A 22714-nucleotide genomic window follows, 5' to 3' on the forward strand; every position below is an offset into this window, starting at 1 on the left:
TCAGAGATGAAATTCTCTGTTTACAAATGCTGCAGGGGCCCAATTCTGATCAGGACTGTGGGGGAGAGGCCCCTGTTCCCCCAGCCTGCGGGCCATTCTCAAGATGCCATGGGGCTGGGTTCTTGATAATGGTAAGGGTGGGGTGGAACAGGAGCCCTCCCCCCTGCCATGGTCCTAATCAGGATCAGGTCCCTGATGGCATTTGTAAACAGAAGGAATTTCATCTCTAAAATGGTGGCGGTGTCTGCATGGCGAACTCAGGAATGTTGCCAAATTGAGTTCAGCTCTCACTGGGTATCCTTGACCAGTGACAACTTCACAAGTTTGTTGTGAGCGTTAAGCAGAAGAGAGAGACCCCTGTGTGCCATCCTGAGCTGCCTGGAGGAAAGGCAGGATAGGGGTGATAGAAAGCAACAGCACTTCAGAGTTTTGCTCTCCCAAAATGATATTTAAAGGCATACTGCCTTTGAACCTGCCGGTGACATTTTGCTCTCATGGACAATAACCATGGATAGACACATTCTGCTCCATTAGGTTTCTACTTTTAAAGTCAGATAAACTAGCGAGTGACTAATCTCTACGTTATGTGGTAACGAATTCTATATATTAATTTACCTTCTTGAATACAACTTCACATTTAGGGAAAGCTTTTTAATCTATAACATTTGTGTTCTTTAATATTTTAAACTGCTTTAATAGAAAATCTATTACATTTTACCCCACCCCCCTTCCCTCCTCCAAGGAGCTCAAAGCATCATACTTGGTTTTTTCCTCTCTCATTTTATCCTGAAAAAACCTGAGCAGGTTAGGCTGTGAGACAGTCACAGTCCTAAGGACACCTAGTGAGTTTCATGGTCGAGCAAGGATTTGAATTCAGACCTTCCAAATCTCACTGCACCAGGTTCTCCTATTATGCCCTCCTTTGCATTTCTGTAAAAATAGTTACAAGTTATTAGGAGTGATAAAATATATTTCTAAAGAGAATTTCAGTGGCCCTATATTCTACTCCACTAAGCAAATTATGAGGCATTCTCTATCCGGCTTAAGGAGCCTTCCTTCAACTTAACTAGCTCCAACAGGAAAACAACAAGTTGTAGGAGGACTACTACTTGTAGGAACTTCCTCCAGCCTCAGGTATGATATCACCCACTGTATCTAAGCAGACATCCAAACGGTATCAACACAATCATCAGTTTGCAGCCACTGCTTCCTCTCTCCAGTATCACATGGTATTGGCAAGAGTTCACAACAAATCAGTAAGGAAGAGGAGGAGATGCCTGAGAACACCAAGTTCCAGGCTTAGGTTGACCATTACCTGGAAGTGTGGTAGACCGGCTGCTTGCACTTGGGTCGAAGGAAGGCACAATTTAATTAATACAGCTGACATTCCGAGGGCAACCATTTAAGAAGTCTGAAATGTCAAAGAAGTTCCGGCAGCCATGAATCCATAAGCAGGTGAGGATGGCAAAGGTTTATCGCTCAGCCCTGTGCATTCATCAATTCAGAAGAAGTCTTTGAACAATGTTCCACCTCAATTGTACGTAAGGTGAAAACTATTCACACAATGGCTATTAAGTTTTTCAGAATGAGGCTGCACTACACAGTCCATACCCACATCTCTTTTTAGGAGCACGCTAATGCTCTTCTGTTTGGTACTGGATAGCAAGACTGTTTACTGTATTCTAATTTTGTTATCCAGCTATTCTATGTATCTCGTTGCACTGTTTTCCACTTTTGACCTGTAACTCATTACTGTCTATATTTTACTGTGGCATTAGCACAAAGTACTTTCATTTTGTTTACAATTACCATGGAGCAATTATTGGTTGCACATATACTGCTCTTCCAGCAATGTCTTTAACCGTAATCCGCCTTGAATATCAGTGAGAAAGGCAAACTCAGGAAGAGTGGTCCCTCAGTGGAACAGGCTTCGTCAGGAGGTGGTGGGCTCTCCTTCTTTGGGGATTTTTAAGCAGAGGCTAGATGGCCATCTGACAGCAATGTTGATTCTGTAAACCTAGGCAGATCATGAGAGGGAGGACAGGAAGGGTTACACGAGTGCTTAGCTCTCATGGCCCCTTCTTACATGCCCAGAGTAATGCTGATCGCCATTCTGGAGTCAGGAAGCCATTTTCCACAGGCCCGTTTGGCTAGGGATGCTGACAGTATATTGCCATCTTCTGGGCATGAAGCAGGGGTCACTAGGAATGTGTAGGGGCGATGTAGTTGTGAATTTCCTGCATTGTGTTGGACTAGATGACCCTTGATGTCCCTTACAACCCTATGAGTTTAGCAAGTAAACAAATAAAATTACCTCTCATTGTGCGGTTATGATGTTCTTGTTTGGACAGTGACAGTGTAGTAAGTGGAAAGCCTTCTGGCTACAGAGAAACTGCAAAATCAAGTGCATGCATAAAACACTGCTTAAACACAACTGGGAGTGTGACACAAATTTATTAAGATATTTATACACTGCCTTTCCTCTTGGCTCAAGGCAGGTAAGATATAGAGGACAATCAGCAGATGAGCCTATTCCACAAAAGAGAGCAGGATAATCCATACACTGACAGCTAGTTTGGTGTAGTGGTTAAGAGCGCGGGACTCTAATCTGGAGAACTAGGTTTGATTCTCCACTCCTCCACTTGAAGCCGGCTGGGTGGCCTTGGGTCAGTCACAGCTTCTAGCTCTCTCAGCCCCACCCACCTCACAGGGTGTTTGTTGCGGGGATGATAACAACATACTTTGTAAACCGCTCTGAGTGGGCATTAAGAGTTGTCCTGAAGGGCAGTACATACATCGAATGTTGTTATTATTATAATCCATACACTTTTCCAAAAAGCAATGATGGGGACAGAAATGCATCTTAGTCATAACGTGCTTTGTAATTTTGAAAGGAACATCCTGAGCTATAGCACAGACAACGTACATGTTCACAGTGTCCACCATGTTTTGCACAACGAGCAGGAATGTGCATCCATAATTCAAAATAAAACAAGAACTCTGATAGCTATAATAACATTCCGTAAAAATATTTAGCAGCTTGTTGCCAAGGCTCTTGTTTATTATTAAGGTGCTTTTTATTTTAAAGCAGCCATTAAGTCGTCCATAGTTCATTTGACTGCAATTTACTGGTAATTTAAAGTGATTATTTCTGGTGTTTAGAGCGTTCCAACTTCCAAACAAAGCTCTTGAAAGTATTCCTGAAGGCGTGATCAGTGAACTCCTTTGGTCCTGTCTTTGCTAATGTGCTTCTGGGAAAGGCACAAGAAGCTTTGGGCTTGGTGTCTCAGATTACTTGTCTGAGAAGAATGGCAGTCTTTCAAGTGAAGGAACATTTAGCACAATATTTTTTTTAAGCCTTTAGACAGAACAGCACATGCAGGACTCAAGCATGCACTTTTCTTCCCATTGTTAAGAATTCTGCTGTCAGAGATTCACAATGCAGGTGCGGCATTTTACATCCAGTATGGGAAATTCAGGCACACCTTGCCTTTATGAGTTACCTGACACCTTGGCTCTTGCCGTTATTTTTTCCCCTTCCCAAAAGTGCATGGCACCTTCCTGGAACAAAGTTCTATGAACTCCCTCTATCACCTCTATCCACCTTCCTCGTGGGTCACTACTTTCCCTTTGCTTCCATTTCCCAGATGCCTTCCTTTAGCTTCTTTGGTCTCCTTCTCAAGCCCTTTACCTCATAGATGGCCTTGAGGAAAGTCACTGCATCTCTGCCTGTTCTCTTCTTTAAAAACAGGCATATCCTACTATATAAAAGGCTCACCGTGTTCCAGACAACTCACTTTCTACTCTAGTGCAACACCAGAGGGCGCTGCTGTGGAGGGAAGCCCAGAAGAGGCAGCCCATCCTTTCGAGAGCGCGCTGCGGCGGGAAGCCCAGGCTGAGATCAGGCAGCAATGCCTGCCCCCCTCCCCCACTTTCATCCAGCTGGGATCAGGAGCAGAGCAGGTGGCAAAGCCTGCCTCCCACCTTCACCCAGCTGGGATGAAGAGTGCAGCAGGTGGCAATGCCCACCCCTTGCTTTCATCCAGCTGGGATCAGGAGCGGAGCAGGTGGCAACGCCTACCCCACCTTCACCAAGCTGGGATCAGCAGAGCAGGGGGCCACGCCCACACCTTGCCTTCACCCAGCTGGAATTGGGAGCGGAGCAGGTGGCACTGCCCACCCACCTCTACCTTCACCCAGCTGGGATCAGGAGCGTAGTAGGTGGCAATGCCCCCCCCCACTTCACCCGGCTGAGATCAGGCATGGAGTAGGAGGCAATGACCAACCCCTCTTCACCCTGTCAGGATCAGGAGCAGAACAGGTGGCAATGCCCACCCCCCTCATCCTACCAGAATCTGGCATGGAGCCGGTTGCAATACTAACCCCCTTTCACCCAGCTGGAATTAGGCACAGAGCAGGTGGCAATGCCCATCCCAACTTCATCCAGCCAGAATCAGGCACAGAGCCACAGGCAATGTTCGCCCCCTTCACCCGGCAAGGATCAGGGGTGGAGTCGGAGGCAATGTCTGCCCCCTGCCTTCACCCGGCCGGGATCGTTCACAGAAGAGGAGGCAATGCTTGCCTGCCCACCATCCCCTTTCTAGAGCCCACTGTATTTGTTATTAGTTAGGGCTATATTAGAAGTTATTCTCAGTGGTGGGGGGGCAGGGGGAAGATACTGCTGAACAATGCAGATCCTTGCCATATTATACACTATTCTCCCCATCAGATTTGGGCACACTTACCTGTATTGTGGTAAAACGGCTCTGGAACATGATCACACCCCCTCCTGCCACCACACACCTCTCACCTCATGGAGGGCTGAAGAGCTAGCTGGAGATAAAGGAGGCACTCACTGAGCTCCTCTTTACCAGTCAAACTCTGCCCAAGCCAGAATGGTAAAGGGGGCATTGCCATGCTCCTGTTCTCCAAATATACTAACTGGCACATGGTAAAACCAGATGCTGCTGTGCCTATGCTCTTCTTCACTAGCCTGGGCATGGTGGGTTGGCAAAAAGGAGCAGGGGTAATGCCATACTCCTTCTCATTGGCCATACTATACCCATGCCAAGAGGATAAAGCCAAGCATTGCTGCACCTATACTCCACTCAACAGTTGCACTGTGCAAGCACAGGGCAGCCAGGCACCACTGTGCCAGTTCTCCTCTATGCAGCCCTGGGTGTGGAGGCGCATAGGCCCAGTGCCTCCTGGCAACAGCACCGGTACTCCTCCTTGCCTGCACACTGTGAGGAGGGAGGGAGGTTAGGACAACACTCCACTGTGATTTCACCCAGTAACATACCTCCACTCTGCAATGGAAGTTCACTGGGTGACCTTGGGCCAGTCACACTCTTGACCTACTCTACCTAACAGGGTTGTGAGGATAAAATGGAGAAGGGCAGAATGTTGTGAGCCACTTTGGGGCTCCACTGGGGAGAAAAGGAGGATATAAATGAGGCAAATAACTAAATAATAAATGAACAAGTGTGCTCTAAACTTTCAGGGGAAGGAGGGGGCAATCAATATAGGATTACCAATTCCAGCAAAAATGTATTAAGTGCGAGAATGAAAAAATACTGTACTTTTGTGCGCTAACAGAGCAGTTTATTGCATGTGTTACAGATATGTACGAGGCAAGTTGCCTTTCCGGGCCTTCAAGGCAATTCCTGTTGACAGGCCAGAACTAGGGAGCTAAAACCAGCCGGGCTGCCAGTGCCTCGAATCCAGCAGGGGAGTTTATAAAACGATCAGATTAATAGCTGGCATAAATCAAGTGCTCAGTAGGATTAATGAGGTTTCTAACAGAGCCATCACCTCAAGACTGCATTAGGCAATATAAGACAACTTGTGTGTTGTCAGCACACAAGAAAAATGAGGCGACCTGCGGGGAGGGGGGAACGGAACGGGAAGGCAGGAGTCATGAATCATACATGCTGCCAAATCAGAATTACAATAAGTGCTAAAGCCAGGAAATATGTGCTTGGGGTTCCCCCCTTCGACAGTTTTCTGGGTTACCCAGAATGAACTGTCCTTCAGTTATGCTTTATGCCAAAGAGGGGAAAGGCTGTGGCTCAATGGCATAGCATCTGCCTGGCATGCAGAAAGTACCAAGTTCAATCCCCAACTTCTCTGTTTAAAATGGGAAAGACCACTACCTGAGATCCTGGAGAGCCAGTGCCAGTCTGAAGAGACAACACTGACCTTGACGGACCAAGAGTCGGATTCCGTACAAGGCATCTTCATGTGTTCATGAGTGTGTTCAACAGCTCTCAACAAAGCACATTCAAGGTTGCTTTGCTTCACACATTACACAGCCACAAACCAGGGTTTGCCTCCAAGTGTACACTTATTAGAAAGCATAGTTAAGGTGAGTATTATTATACACAGAAAAGGTCTCACCAAGGAACAACCAGCATGTCTTGCGCCAAAGTTAGTTGGGTTTCAGCAACTTCTGAAAATCATTTGAGGGCAAACTACACCAGTTTGGTGTAGTGGGTAAGAGTGGCAGGACTCTCATTTGGAGAACTGGGTTTGATTCCCCACTTCTCCGCTTGAAGCCAGCTGGGTGACCTCGGGTCAGTCACAGCTCTCTCAGAGCTCTCTCAGCCCCATCCACCTCACAGGGTGATTGCGAGGATAATAATAACACACTTTGTAATCTGCTCTAAATGGCCGTTAAGTTATCCTGAAGGGTGGTATATAAATCTATTATTGTTATTATCAACAACAACAACAATAAATATGTGGATGAGATGATAGGGCAGATCCTGCAGACTTGCACTTTCATAAGGCTCCTGACCATCACACTCACCCACTGTGTTTTGCAGCTTTCCACTGGAGCTGCTCTTAAGGGTGGGTTGCTCTTGAAGAATGAGCCCCTGGTGCAAGCCAAAGGGCTGTTGCCCTTGGCTCTTAATCTGGGGCCCAGGACATTAATTCTGTGGCTAGAAGAAGTTCCACTAGCGGGGGAGACAATGAGAACCTGGAACCCACAAACAGCACTGGCATAAGAATGGGCTATGACATCAGCTTCGGCTGATCACTGAATCGTTTCTGGACTGATGGATGGCTTCTCTGGGTTTGATAGAATGTTGATCACATGAAGATGCCTTGTACTGAATCAAACTCTTGGTCCAAATCAATACTGCCTACTCAGACTGGCAACGTCTCTCCAGGGTCTTAGGCAGAGGTCTTTCACATCACCTGTTACCTGTTCCTTTTAACTGTTGATGCCATGGATTGAACCTGGGACTTTCTGTATGCCAAACAGATGCTCTACCACTGAGCCCAGCTCCTCCCAGTACTGAGAGTTGGGTGCTATGGACTTCCTAGCTGTTGCATTTACTGGGGTAGGACATGTGATGAGGATGCTATTCCCATGCAGCTAGTAGCTGGAAGAATTTGGGGTGGGGGGGTTAAATAAGCAAGTTCACTGCCTATCTAACCTCTGTCCAATTCCAAGAGATGTTGGTGCAAGTGTGTCTGCTGCCTCTGCTTCTTAACTAATATTGTGCAACAGCAAGTCAGTGACGAATAAAGTTGCACATCTATCTGGGTTCCTGGAACAAGAGAAAATTGATCTGGCTTGTGCAACAGAGATCTGGTTGGAGGAAAATGATGGAGTGTATCAGTCTCATTTAACACTGCCTGGTTACTTGGTCCTTCATTAACTCTGCACCAGAGATTGGGGGTGGGGGGTGGCTATCATTCTCCATGAGTCTCTCTCTAGTCACAGATTACCTGTGCAAACTATAGCTGTATTCATAGTCTGTTCCATATGTTAGGTTCCTAGGATAGATAGGGCATTCTACTTATCTACTGGCCACCTAGTTCCCCACTGGGCACCCTGTCTGACCTGGCAGAGATAATTTTGAAATTGGTGCTAGAGACACTCAGACTGTTTATTCTGGGTGATTTCAACATTCATGCCGATGGCATCTTGTCCAAGCTGGCCCAGGATTTCATAGCCCAGTTTTTGCACTGAATCTTTGATGAGGGAATCTGCTTCATAGAATCATAGAGTTGGAAGGGGCCATACAGACTGTCTAGTCCAACCCCCTGCCCAGTGCAGGATCAGCCTAAAGCATCTCTGACAAGTATTCATCCAGCCTCCTCTTCAAAACTGCCAGTGAGGGGGAGCTTACCACCTCCCTAGGCAGCTGATTCCACTTTTGAACTACTCTGACCGTGAAAAAGTTCTTCCTAATATCCAGCCGGTACCTTTGTGCATGTAATTTAAGCCCACTGTTTCGGGTCCTACCCTCTGCTGCCAACTGGAACAGCTCTTTGCCCTCCTCCAAATGACAGCCTTTCAAATATTTAAACAGAGCAATCATGTCCCCTCTCAACCTCCTCTTCTCCAAACTAAACATTCCCAAACTTTCCTCGTAGGGCTCAGTCTCCAGACCCCTAATCATCCTCGTCGCTCTCCTCTGCACCCTCTCAATTTTGTCCACATCCTTTTTGAAATGAGGCCTCCAGAACTGCACACAATACTCCAGGTGCGGCCTGACTAAGGCAGTATAGAGAGGGGCTATGACCTCCTGCGATTTCGATGCTATGGCCCCTTTGATACAACCCAGGATTGAATTAGCCTTTTTTGCCATCACATCACATTGACTGCTCATATTTAGTTTACAGTCCACTCTTACCCCAAGATCCCTTTCACATATACTACTGCCCAGAAGTGTATCCCCCATCCAGTATTTGTGCTTCCCATTTTTGTGGCCCAGATGTAATACTGTGCACTTGTCTTTGCTGAATTGCATCCTATTCACAGCTGCCCACTTCTCCAGAGTATTCAGGTCTTGTTGAATTTTAATTCTATCTTCTTGGGTGTTTGCTACTCCTCCCAATTTGGTATCATCAGCAAATTTAATGAGCAGCCCTTCCACTCCTTCATCCAGATCATTGATAAAAATATTGAAAAGTACTGGGCCCAAAACCGAGCCCTGCAGCACCCCACTTGACACCTCCCTCCGATCTGATGAAACGCTGTTGACCACCACTCTTTGGGTGCGGTCCTCTAACCAGTTCCCTATCCACCGAACTGTCCTATAGTCCAGTCCACAGTCTTCCAGTTTGCCCATCAGAATGTCATGGGGGACCTTATCAAAAGCTGGAAGAGACTGGAAGTTCAGCCTGTGCTGAACGGCCTCCTAGTTGCTATTGGGTATCAGTTGTCCTCAGTATTCCACAAGGCTCAGTCTTATCCCTTATGCTATTCAATCTATATATAAACTCTTAGCAGTAGGCGGTCATCAAATAGTTGATGACACTCAGCTGTGTATTCCTCTATCACATGGTGATGCTACAGAGGTCCTGGACCAGGGCTCTACCTCTGTGGTTAAATGGCTGCAGACAAACAAGCTGAAAACAAATCTTGACAAGATAAGGATAATGTTAGCTGGGAAAGCTGAGGTCATGAAGGACATTGTGTTCCCTACTTTTGCTGAGTCCATCTGACACTTGCTTGACTCAATTAAAAGCCCAGGGGGTTATACTGAACACAGCGTTATTGCTGGAGAAGTTAGTTAATGAAGCTGCAAAAAATGTATCCTTCCAGGTTCATTTAGCTTGAAAGATGGTCCCCTCCTACCGTGACATGGCTAATCAATCTGGCCACATGGATCCGGTTAGCTCAATGTCAAACTATTGCAATGTCTGTATGTGGGTTTTGATTTTAAGGGCAACCCAGAAACTCCAGTTGGTAAAGAATGCTGCAGCCCAGTTACTATCAGGTATGAAGCAGAACATACATGTCACACCCATTCTGCATTGATCTGACTGGTCGCTGATCAGCCAGGTTCATTTTGAGGTTCTGGTTATCATTACCTACAAATCCCTTAATGGCCTTGGACACACAAACTTGACATATAACCTCTCTTGCTAGGCTTTGCTGCAACAGCTTCACTGATCTGAGCAAATCCTTCTGAAGGTGCCACCCTGCAAATGGGTAAGACTGGCAAATGTCCATTGCTAAGCATTCTCTCTGGTGGCTCCCACCTTGTGGAACAGCCTGCCGAAGAGGTCAAGGAAGCCCCAGATATCTATCATTTACAGAATGTGCAAAACGGAAACATTCAGGAAGGCAGTTTTATAAAGGGGTTGAAACTGCTGTACAATGGAACAGCTACGAGGTTGTTCTATAAGGGAATAAGACTGCAGTCTCTTGTTTTTACTGCACTGTCTTCTATGTTTGTAATTCATTTCCTGCATTATGGCATATATACCATGCCTTAAACAGGTTTCCTTTTGTTTGTTTGTCTGCACTGTTTTCCAATTCTGTAATCCTAGTGCTACTGCATTATGTATTGGAGGTCTTATGCTGCTTAATTAAATTGTTCTTTATATTTTGTAATCTGCCTTAAGTCTCAGTGAGAAAGGTGGGCAATAAATGATGCAAATTAAATGAAGTAAATAAAAGATTCATGGAATAAGAGAGTGGTCAGTTTATGGATCAGAAACTGGAGCTGCTGATAAGCCAATTGTTGACCAGCTGAAGTCTGTCTGTGTGGCCTTTCAGAATGGGAAAACCCCAAGAGGCTGGACAACAGAAGCCTGCTTGAGAACCTTAAGCGGACAAGTTAGGTCTTGACAAGCACTGCTACAACTGAAATCCCATAAAAAGTGACAGAAGTACCTTCACAATGCTAAATGCAACACAATGGAACAATAAAGCATTTTTGATGCTGCATCTTTCAAAGAGCCCATAAAGCAGTGAAATCACTCACTTACCTATTGATCTATTTGAGAAGTCTGGAGAGAGATTATCAAGGTGCTCTATATTTAGACTCTCATTATATTTGAGTGATATGATAAATCACATGAAGCCTTATACAAAATGGTGAGGATCGGAGCAGCCTGTTCTATTATCCGAAGACTGATGACCTGCCAGGCCTAAAAATAGCTTGTTGGTTTTCACCAATGTTCGATGACTGTCAAGCAGTGTTCCTAGAAGACCAGGAAAGCAACAGAACTACTCCAACTTCAGTGCCTGCTGAATCCTCGTGGCTTTTTGCATACAAATTGGGTTCTCTTTGTTCTTACATAGCCTATGTAGGAGCAGATCTGCTAGAACAGCTCTCAGCTGTTTTAACAACAGCCATCTGTTTTGGTTTTAACAGCAGCCAGCTCAGATGCCTCTGGAAGCTCCTAAACAGGGCATAATTGCAATGGCTATCCTATTTGTCCCCAGTATTTGCGTAGCCAAGGTATACTGACCCTCAGCACAGAAGATCAATTCCAGCTATCAGCCTTTGGTAAATATATCTGCCATGCATGGGTCCAATAAGTGGCTATTAGTGGTTAAAACCTCCTGATGTTAATTAGGCATTTTGTGAAGTGGCATGTACATTCGCCTAACCTGAACCTACTACCAAATCATCTTCATTGGATGACCAAATTCTAATATTCTGGGAGAAACACCTGTCTCTCTCCCTACAACAGTTTAACTTCTACTCCACCCTATCCCCCTCTTTGGAACTTAAAATTCCACTTCACCTCTTGTTCTTTTTCAGATTCCCGAAATTCTGCTTTTCAAAACTCTGCGGCTTATTCAGCCATAACTTCACAAGCTTTGTAAAGGTGGTGTCCTGATACCACTTATGCCCACACCTGGAACAGTGTCTGCCTGTCAACCAAGTTCTTAATAAAAAGCTTGGCTATTCAGAGATTCACAAGGAAGCAATCAAGAATTTCATTGTTCTTTTGCACCTTCAGACTCAACTCTGAATCAAAATGTTTCCAGAAACAAGCCAGATTGCCTCATTACTCCTGCTGAGAGAACCAAGGATACGAAGAAGTTCTAATTGAAGCAACAGTAGTATGGGTCATACTTACCACAAACTGGTCAATATCCCTCTCAAGTCCAACATTGGGCAAATCTGGCATCATATGCGCCACCACTTTAAAACCAGCATCTTTAGCCAAATGGAATGATTCACACACAGCCTTCACGGTATGACCCCTATTGGGGGGAATGGAAATGTAGTTTTAAAATATGCACACACCTTAAAATGTCTCTGTACTCACCACAGGAGCTTCTGGGATAGAGAAGCTACTTTATAGTAGTTGCCTGGTACTGTGGGACAGGCCATAGGTTAGTGAGAGAATGCCGGTTTTGTATGCAGAAGGATGTCTGCACTTGTGAGAACCTTTGCTTATGGATAAAGGAAAAAGAGTATCTTAGGCTCCTCCTTTTCGCTTAGGGAAAGAGCTGCTGAGGACAGAATCTCTCTGTGCTCTTGGAACTGATCCAGCAATGTAGCTTACAGCAAAGGGCACTCAGCTTGGGCCAGTTCCATGTCTGGTTACGAATCAGGTGACCCTTGCTGGAATGGAGAAAACTCCCTGCGGTTCAATGATAGCTGCCACTGGTCTTGTCTATCAGGGAATTTTCTCTCCTCTCACATATCAAAAGTTATTATAAAGGAGAAGGAAGCCTTTCCACGTGATCGAACATACCATTTCAATCTTCTCCTTGGAAAGGATAAACAAAATCACTTCTGTGCTTCAGCACTGCATCTCTAAGGGGCTTTGTGGTTCTTTATCTGCATTTTATTTTGAACAGGTAGAATCTCAATAAAGCTCAAGATAACTTCATTTAAGGAAGGAAATATATCATTCACCCAGTTCCTCCTCACAAACCTTTATAAAACCCTGTTTCTAGAACCAGCAATGTTAGAGTTCATATTCATTAAGATAAACCAGCAGTTATTGGGTTGCAATGGTTTAACTGGTTTCTCTTTTTGCAAAGTATGCCAAGGAACTCTTGTCTCTGTAACAGAGAACTAATCCAGTAACCACAATCGGTGAGGGAGTTTTATTTAGTTCATCAACTGTGCTACAGAATTTTGGGGGGAAACTTAATGGTGCTGAGTTGCACCCAGGAACATTCTAGAGCTTGGCACCATTGAAATTCTGACTCAGTAGACTGTCACAAATCCAACGATACTAAACATAGCTTACATTCCAATGCTGACGTATAACTGAGCACAAGGAGCACAAGAAGCAGTAATGATCAGCCTCCCATATCCATTCCTGAGCTTGGCCCCTGGAGACTCTGGAGAATAATATAAATTCAGCAACACCCAACAGAGTCATTAAGCGGACTGTAAGGTGCTGTTTTTAATACATGTGAAAGTCAGTATACAGAATGACTCAAGTGCTGCACTGGGAAGATCTGAGTTGAAATCCTCACATTTCTTGAGCAATCCTCAGCCAGGCACCCTCTTGGAGGAACAGTTTTTTTCCTTTCCATTGTTTTCTAGTTCTATAATACTAGCCCCACTCCATTGTTTAATGGGGGCCTTTGCTGTCTGATTGAATTGCTTTTCATATTTTGTAATCCACCTTGAGTATCAGTGAAAAAGGCGTTACTATGACAAAACAACAATGTTCCTTGACTACGATGCCTTATTATAAGCCCTATTCCTGGCTGCTGCAGAGCTGGTGACATCAAGAACTTTTACATGCACAGCTGTTTCAATAACCTCCTAGGAAGGTGGCAAATTAAAATATCTGCAGCTTCGAAACACAGTATGTGGAGCTGCATGTGTAAAGACATTCAGCTTGCATCCATTTTCTTCCAGAACTTGTCAGCATACAAAGGAGCTACTGAGTTTCATTTTTACAGCTATAAAACTGAAACGGAATTCAATTCTCTCCTCCCAGTTCCAAAAGCAATTAAATGAGAAGACCGACTGTTTGGTTTGTGCAATCCAAAACAGACTACTTCTAAGGAATCAAAGCTGCACTCTGACATCATAACAAACTTAAAGTTTGTCTTGATGAGACTGAACACAGCTTATTCTTATGCCTGCATGTTCCCGCTCCGACTCTTCTCATATACAGAGCAAGATTGAAGGCTTCCTGGCTTGGGAAGGCTTGAATCAAGCTCCCATTTGCTGTTATGTCCAAATACAAACACACTGGAAATTTGTTTCCTCCAATAAATCAGAATTCTAAATCACAGTTGAACTCAAATTTGTAGACAGAAACTTGAATTTGCCCAGTTTCCTTCATATGACATCACAGCCAACCAGAGCTTGATTCAAAGCTTTTAATGAACATGTGAAGCATCGAACAAGTAGCCCTCCCCAGTCGTTTATTCCCCAGCACCCAAAATCCAGAGGTATACTGCTTCTGAATGTGGAGGTTCCATTCAGCAATCGTAGTTAACAGCTATTTTCAGGTCTGCCCTCCAGTAAATAACTTACTCCCACCTCCTTACCTGTTAGTGTCTCTGGCCACATCTTCATAGACACTCTGCACTCCGATCTCCAGCCTTGTGCACCCATACGACAGCATGTCACTAAGGTGTCGTTTCAGGCAATAGTCTGGCCTGGTCTCTATGGTGATCCCAATGCATTTCGTAAGGCTACGCTCTGAGTACCTGTGGAAGGGAAGAGAGAAGGAAGTAAAATTTCTCTTCCACCTAGTTCACATCAGGGACCAAACCAATCCAGAGTCCAAACACTAAGTAGGATCTGACCGGCAAGAAAGCAGGGGCTGGCAGGGCTTGGAGTTCACAGCATATGTTGGGAAATCAGGCTTGTATTCAAAACTGCAAAACAGAGACCTCTGATGCCTGCCTTCTATTCATTCTGTAAGCAGAAATGTTTGCTGCGGGATCATCTGGCAGCTCATCCAATGAGGAATTGTTCGCTGCAGTGGAAAACACTGTGTTACTCCGTCGTGTAACAGCTGAGAAGAATGGGGATTCTGTTGTCGAAGGCTTTCACGGCCGGAGAACGATGGTTGTTGTGGGTTTTCCGGGCTGTATTGCCGTGGTCTTGGCATTGTAGTTCCTGACGTTTCGCCAGCAGCTGTGGCTGGCATCTTCAGAGGTGTAGCACCAAAAGACAGAGATCTCTCAGTGTCACAGTGTCTTTGAGATCTCTGTCTTTCGGTGCTGCACCTCTGAAGATGCCAGCCACAGCTGCTGGCGAAACGTCAGGAACTACAATGCCAAGACCACGGCAATACAGCCCGGAAAACCCACAACAACCAATGGGGATTCTCTTCTTGTTTTTTTGACATGTCCTCTAACTGGTGCTCCTCACCACCTTCTCTCGCATGGAAATAAGCATCATGTCAAAAGAGTCATTAATGTACCAGGAGGAATGGTAGCATGAAGGCATTTTTCAAGTGGACTATACAAGAAGCAGATATATAATCTGCATCTTTCCAATGTATTTGACTGTTGCAAAAGGCACTTCGCAGCTCTGTGCTAGAAAAAGCAACACAGAAAATGGCCTGTAGGTGCCCAAGAAACTTCTTCCTCTGCCCTGACTGACAGCCTATTTCATGTTTGCTTGAATGCCCCAACACTGAGGCCTGAAGAGATCCTTTGCTTCCTGGTGAACGGCAAGAAACACTTTGCTTCTGCTTGATGCTGACCAATGTTGGAACTTGGCTCCAGAGGCCACAGCCTAAATCCTGTGGGTCACCTATGGGACTAGCCTCATTACTGGACTCCTGGCCATGTCTTTTGTACTAGTACTCTGTCTTTTGCCTGGTGGTAGCTACCACACAGATTCCCAGAGGGTTCCCCCTCAGCTCCCCCTAACAGAGGTCCCTTTTGACAAGCCTTCTCTTGGCTTTAGGATTGCTCTGTAATGTGCTCTTAGGCCACTGCCAGCTGAGAACAACCTGAAGCTTCCTCTGAGGCCTGTGCTGTCAGGAATGTCCTCACCCCAATCTGATCCTGGATGGATACAGTACTCTGCTACCATGACGTCACTTCCAATTTCCACAGCAAGCTGCGTTATCCATTCTGATTTGCTGGAAGGCAGATAATTTCCCTCCATGTGGCTAGCAGCTGCTGCATCTGCCTGGGACTCATAACAGTAAGCAACCTGTTTTGATGACTTCAGCACACTGGATGCCTTGTTCCACGTAAAGTCAAGAGCAACAGGGCTTTTTTCCTGGGGAAAGAGGTGGGGGAACTCTCACCCCGGGCAACTCCCAGCAGGAGGTGCTGCCCGTGTCAGTACATGAGCGTGTGCATGTGTGCGCGCGCTCCTGGGACTGCGTGATGACATCACTTCCAGGAAGTGACATCACCACACAGGCCGTGGCTGCCCCGGGAGCATTCCTGTGCTCCACAGGGGGCCCAATTTGGCCTGGTTCAGGCCAAATTTGGCCCAGATGGAGCCTGACTCAGCCCTGAATGGGTTGCTGTGCCACCGGGGTGCACTCTCCCACCTGGCAGCGGCCAGATCCTGGCCGATTTGGGCCGAATCCTGGCATTTGGGGCCTGAATTGGGCCCCAAATGGGCCAAAAATGGCCAGGATTGGGTCCAAAACAGCCAGAATCGGGCCTCTGCTGGGCAGGGGAGTGTTCCCTCACCCATCAGAGGCCCATTCAGGGCTGTTTCAGGCTAGATCCTGGCCATTTTAGGCCCAAATTGGATTGCCCAGGATTGGGCCCAAAATGGCCAAGATTGGGCTGCTTCCAGATGGGGGATTGTTCCCCTACCCAGCAGAGGCCCGATCCTGGCCGTTTCAGGCTGGAAATGGGCCCCAAAGGGCCAAAACAGGCCCCAAACGGCCCTGATTGGGCCCAAATTAGCCTGGAATGGGCTGCTGCTGGGCGGGGAAACCCTCCCTGCCTGGCAGCGGCCCGATCCAGGCTGTTTCTTGCAGGGGTGGGGGCGTTTTAAAAATACCTACATGATATGGGTATTTTTAGAAGTGCCAGAACACCGTTCCAGGGCATTCTAGCTCAAAAAAAGTCCTGGCCACAGTACCAGAATGAGGTTGTGCTTTGGTTAATTAAATTGCTGTGTTTTCTTAATTAGTGCTCCACTGCAGTTATTGATGCTTGCCTGCCACTAACCTTCTTCCACTGCATCATGAAGTTGTACAACATGTTGCATGTGATCACATTCCCCCCCCCCAGCCCCTCCAAGCTAGGCAGACCTGACAGGTACAAACTGACTGCGTGCCTGAGACATGCCTCAGAATCTTCTATACCACAATGGGGTTCCTCAGCCAAAATGTCTATGCAGAAGTAGTTGCCCAAGAGAAGCAAATCTGAAATCCTTAAAGAACGTTCAGATTGGATGCTAAGAACGTCTCTGCCAGATCTAATTGCTCCCTTGCAATGGACCACAACTGTCAATTCCTTTGATACATAAAACCACAATTCCTGTATTGCAACACAGACTTGTACCTTTGCAGACAGCCTTTACCTAAAACATTACTGAACCCATGCAGCAAGATCCAGTGTGTGTATACTTAAGGTCCACTGAATTCAACAGATCTACTCCCAACTAAACTTGAACATGATTACAGCCTTGCTTTGGGCTGGGGTAGAACTAAGAACATTCACCAAGCAGCTATAATTTGTGAATTGCCAGGGAGTGATAATTACTCTTAACAGTGATTTTCAAATTGCAGTCTGCAGAACTGTCAGGATTCCTTAGAAGCTTATCAGGGTACCTCGATAGGAAGGTCATCAGTGGCAATGCCAAAAAATACCCCCCATTTAGCTTTTTTCTTTTTAATGCACAAAGCCCAACATTTTAGCCTGGTTTCAAGGAAGGGTTGTTGCTATACTGTGCGCACTTTATATTGACACAGTCCCTGATCTTTGTTTTTTGCTTACTGCTGTTGATACTACTGTTTAACAAAATTTGCTTGTTAATTGCTGTAAACTGCTCTGAGCTAAATTGGAAAAATGAGTTGTAATTAAGAAAAATAATTTCACTGCTGAATTTAATATACTTTCAAATTGTATTTTTAGGCTTTTGATTCATTTTTATATTACATGACTTCTGTAATCTGCCTCCGCATTCTGGATACAGAGAGACAGAGAAATATAACATATGTAATGGGGTTTCCCTGCACCCCAAAGTGCTGTTTGTATGTTATTAGTTATAGATTTTGTTGTTTTAAATGTTCCCAAAATCTAGGTTTATATAGAACTACACTGTAGAGACTACTGTTGCCTTCTCAAAAACCCATCAGTGAGCTTTAGGACTGGAACAATGAGATCCAGCTGGAATGTGTTGATAGGTACGCACTCCTAGATTCCACACAATGTTCCCAGCCCTGTATGTGGCTGCCTACCTCCAAAACACTCAAAGTACACGTTTTCACCATCAACCCCATCCAACCCTACAGAGGCGGGGATTCTGGACGGATTTCGATTAATGAAAGACGCAATGCCACCATCCACTGCTAACTAATATACTGAGCATTGTAGCAAAACAACCTGGCAAGCTCGAGGCGAAAGGTAGCGTAATTTGATTTGGGACTAATCATAACACTTGGAAGTTCTAAAAGAAGCACTTTAGGAGGAGAAACACAATGGAGCTTTGAAAGACACAAGGCATTTGTGTGAATCATCGTATTTCCTACTTACGTTCAGGGGTCCATTTACTCATAACTGAAACACTGCATTGCAGTCACTGCCACAGCAATATAATGCAGCATGTTAAGCTTAGAACAAATCAGCTTCCAGGATGACATCTGTTAAAAGCCCAAGTCAATCACTGCATACCTGGCAACTGTATTGGAACTAGATTACTAATAAAAGCTAGTTAGATGGCAGGAAGTATTTATTGAGATTTATATGCTCCTCACCCTATCCCATTAACTTCAGGCACGTAACCATTGTTTGGAACAAAACAATTTGGTACCACATCCCTCAAAGAACCACAATGGAAGCAGAAGAGATACAAACTCAGAAAATCATGAGTTGGAAACCAAGAAGACTTTAAAATATGCTGTTTAAATGATACACACCCAACCCCAAATTCAAGAATCGCTAAAGTGTGATCTACTACAAATTGGCGTTCCATCGTGCACAGGGCTTAACTTACTGCATGCCGCTATAAAATGGATGCTACCTTGTGAGTTTTGCCAAAGAAATAAACATGTCTTATTTTTGGACTTTTGTGGGACTGGGTCTTGAAAAATATGTGTAGAAATTCTCATTTTTTATTTCAGGAATGAACATATAAAGCTGTCTTTTAAAGTTAGCCCGTCTACTGTATTTTTTCAAAAGAAAGATGATCCCCCTCCCCCCAGTTATACACAAAAATTATTACTGGACATAACTATAACTTGTATGAGAATTTAAGATGACCCCACCTCTTTTTCACACATATCTGGGGAAAAATCCCAAGCCTGCTATTTGAGTAAACAGTGTAGCTTAATATTGTCTACTTTGTCTAACAGCAGATCTCAAAAGTCTCAAGTGATCTTTTAATTGGAGATGCCAATTGATCAAATCTGGGATTTTGTGAAAGCAACACGTGTGCTCTGCTGGTGACTCTTAAACCCCAGAGCTGGTCTTGAACTTGTGACAGAAGATTTGGGGGGAGGTCTGCTTTTGAACCACTCATTATGGATTTTCCTCTAATCTACTGAGCTGAGAAGCAAGGCAAGGGAGGCAAGCGGAAACGCAGGTGTGGCTCTATGACACAGCCAGACCTTTGGGCTCTTATGCGCCAAACACAATCAACAGGAATGTCACACACACTGCAGTTTGGTCAGAAATGCTATATATTAATCAGTGCAAAGGTGGAGGGGGCAGCAAATGCTCTGTGTATAATATCAAAGATATTTGCTGTAATCATGATTTCCATAATCCACTTGGGCATGGTTCCCCTCCCCCCTCCTTTTGTACAACCTCCCTTTCCCCAATTGCTTCCTAGAACTGCTGGACTGAAAGCAGGCAGCCGCCCCCCCCCCCCCCCGCAAATAGCAAGATGTGCGTCATGTTTTATGCAATCACACTGGCAATTAAAACACATTAAACTAATCCAATCCCCAAACGTCACACCGCTAACTCATTGGGCATTTGATGTTTAATTAAAAATCAGGCACAAGCTGCAGCCAGAACAGTCAGAAGAATGACCTTTGTGAATACACTGGCCATTCCAAAAGCAGATGGCAAAATGTATTCCATTCCTGTGTCATTGCAGTGTATTGATAACGCCAATAAGTATAATGTGATGACAAGCTCAATATAGTAAGTTAATAGTGGGGTTAGGAACAGGAGACCCTGCCATGAAACTCTCTCAGCCTCACCTACCTTATAGGAACAACAAAGAATGCTGTGGCACCTTAAAGATTACGAAATATACCACAGTATAGCTTCTAGGAGCTGCAGCCAATCTGACCAGATCCTCTAGTTCCTGAAAGCTTATGGCACAAAGTAGTGGTTTAGGTTGTTAAAGTGACAGTGGATTCCATAGATTGCTCCACAACAGAATGTTGTTTACTTACTTACTTGATTCATACCCTACCTTTCTCCCCAATGGGAGCGCAAAGTGGCTTAACATCACTGTCTTCCATTTTATCCTCACAACAACCCTGTGTGGTAGGTTAGCCTGAGTGAGCGTGACTGGCCCAAGGTTGCCCAGCAAGCTCCCAGAATGGGGATTCGAACCTAGGTCTCCCAAATTGTATCCCAATGCTTTAGCAACTACACCACACTGGCTTTTGACTAACCTTCTGAACTTTACACAGACATATCTCTGAGTTATTGGGAAGAGAAAAAATTCTGAAGCTTTCCAGGCACTCAAAAACATTGCAAACCCCCCACCCCCACCCCCCCAAAGTATGAAACAAACTTTTATGGTTAACTACATGCAGCGCTTCTTTTCCATTGAAGTCAACAGGCTTAGAAGGGTGTAATTCTGCTTTGAACTAAGAAGGAGAGCAAGTTGAACAAACCCCTGCCAAACGAATTCCTCTCTCTGTCAGAGGATTACGGAAGTGATGAAGCAGAGCCTTCTACTAGCTGTCTAAAGATGCAGTATACTAGGAAAACTTATGTCCCCGATAATTTCAGAAATGACAACCACTGCAGTCACTTTCTGACACTAATATACTAAAGAGAACAGGTACAACTCATTTGTAAAAATTAAAAGCTGATTTTTAACACTTAAAGTGAGTTTTGTTTTTTGAATGCTTCATCTAGCTGGCTTTCAGAAAACAACTTGGTTTAAAATTAAAGCTGAGTGTATGACAAAGAAATATGTTGTAGCTTCTCTCTTCGTACTGAACCCATTGCCTCTTTCCTGGACAGTCTGGATACAGTCGTGACCCTCAAAGGACCATGGCCAGGCAGCAATCCCTGGGGGGAAGCTAGGCTCATTAAGTAACAAATCAGCAATTCCTTCCCCAGTTCAGGCCACATTCCCTGTCCCAAAATAACTGTGTGAGTTAGACATTGATGCCATTTTTATTTAAAGGACAGCATTGTACTCAACAACATCTATTCCCTTATCCAGTGGAAACATAACTGAAGAGGGTAAATTATTTTACGGGAAAGGTACTTAGCGCTGATTGCAAATCAACTGTAGCATGGATTCTTTAATGACAGCAGATAGCCGGGAACTGTACGCTTTTCTTCAGCGTATGACATAACTTCCTCTCATACAAATGGAATTCTGGTTTCCAACAGCATCAGTTTCCAAAAACTGAAACAACTACATTACATCAGAAATCTTATTATATTTGTCTATGGTATCATTCAGCTGATCTCAGCAAAGAGCCTTGCAGTCACCATCTGTTTCAGGACCTGAAAAAAACCAGCCTCCCTAATGAAAGGAAATAAAATTACTAATCAGCTTCATACCTCATGTCTCTTCACAAAAATGTACAATTTAATGATGCAGATCTGAGACAAGATGTGTATGTATAGCCATTTGGGATCTCTGCATTGGGAATGAATGAAATTCCTTGAAAGCTTTTCCTTACAAGTTGCATCACTAACACTGCCATGACTACAAAATTAAAGACTGCAGAGCCCACTAAGACAGGCAAAAAGGTACAGCTGCCCCATCAACCCCTAGCAGGTTGCAATTTGGTCACAGCTTCAGTGCCCTGATGAAAAACGACACTGGCGGGGGTTTAGTTTGTGAATTGTATCCAGAACTATCGTAAAGTAGAGGTAATTGCCCACTCAGTTAACTGGTTGAGGTTAGATACAGAACAAGCAAATATATATATTCTGGTACTGACAAGGTGTGTTCTCCTTTGTTTCCAGAGTTTTTGTCCCATATAAACTTTACAGAGTGACTCTAATGCCCCGCTTTTAGAAAACACCAGTATAAAATTGATTGCGTTTTGAAATGTGCGTTAGAAATGGCTCTTCACCCCATAGCCAGCCTGGCACAAGAGTTAATGGCACCTCTAGCCACATTTCCCCCAGCTAGCTTGCACTGGAGTGAGCATGCAGCACAGCTGCTGCTGATTATTTTCCTTCCTCTGAACATTATCTAGCAAATACCTAGTTTCTTTACCATCCACCGAGAGAGGCTCAGATGACAGAAAAAAACAACTGCTGAGAGGAAGTTCTATGCAGCTGCTACAACACATTCTCAACGACTTATACTGCATTTGGTTGGCTTTGATACATTTTGTAGGACCTGTGTCCTGGTTCTGGATGCTCTTGATGAAAGAAACAGAAACAGCCCCGATCATATTTCACAAGGGGCCCTAGTCCATAGAAGACCCCTTCCTCCAACCTCTCCAGCTGCTGCAAATTTAACCCCAGGTATCAAAGAGACTGCAAGATGACACAACAGAATAAAAACGTACAATAAAATTGGTTAGTCTTAAAGATGCTACTGGACTCTTTTTGATTTTGCTACTACAGACTAACACGGCTAACTCCTCTGGATCTATGAACAGAAATTAGATACACCACTAAGTTTTACACCATTTTTTCCATGAAACTATGCCCAAA

At 44.7% G+C, this 22714-nt stretch overlaps 1 protein-coding gene across 2 annotated transcripts in view; it reads right to left on the minus strand.

Annotated features, from left to right (window-relative positions):
* ELP3 (elongator acetyltransferase complex subunit 3) overlaps window positions 1-22714 on the minus strand; it is a 111530-nt gene that overhangs the window by 59059 nt on the left and 29757 nt on the right. For both annotated transcript variants that reach the window (XM_054982037.1, XM_054981959.1), the window contains exons 8-9: window positions 14234-14395; window positions 11842-11968 (exon numbers count right to left, since the gene is read on the minus strand). In XM_054982037.1, the coding sequence (XP_054838012.1) occupies window positions 11842-11968; window positions 14234-14395 (289 nt within the window). The remainder of the gene's footprint in view (window positions 1-11841; window positions 11969-14233; window positions 14396-22714) is intronic.

This window comes from Eublepharis macularius, chromosome 1, assembly GCF_028583425.1.
Source record: "Eublepharis macularius isolate TG4126 chromosome 1, MPM_Emac_v1.0, whole genome shotgun sequence".
NCBI classification, from domain to species: domain Eukaryota; kingdom Metazoa; phylum Chordata; class Lepidosauria; order Squamata; family Eublepharidae; genus Eublepharis; species Eublepharis macularius.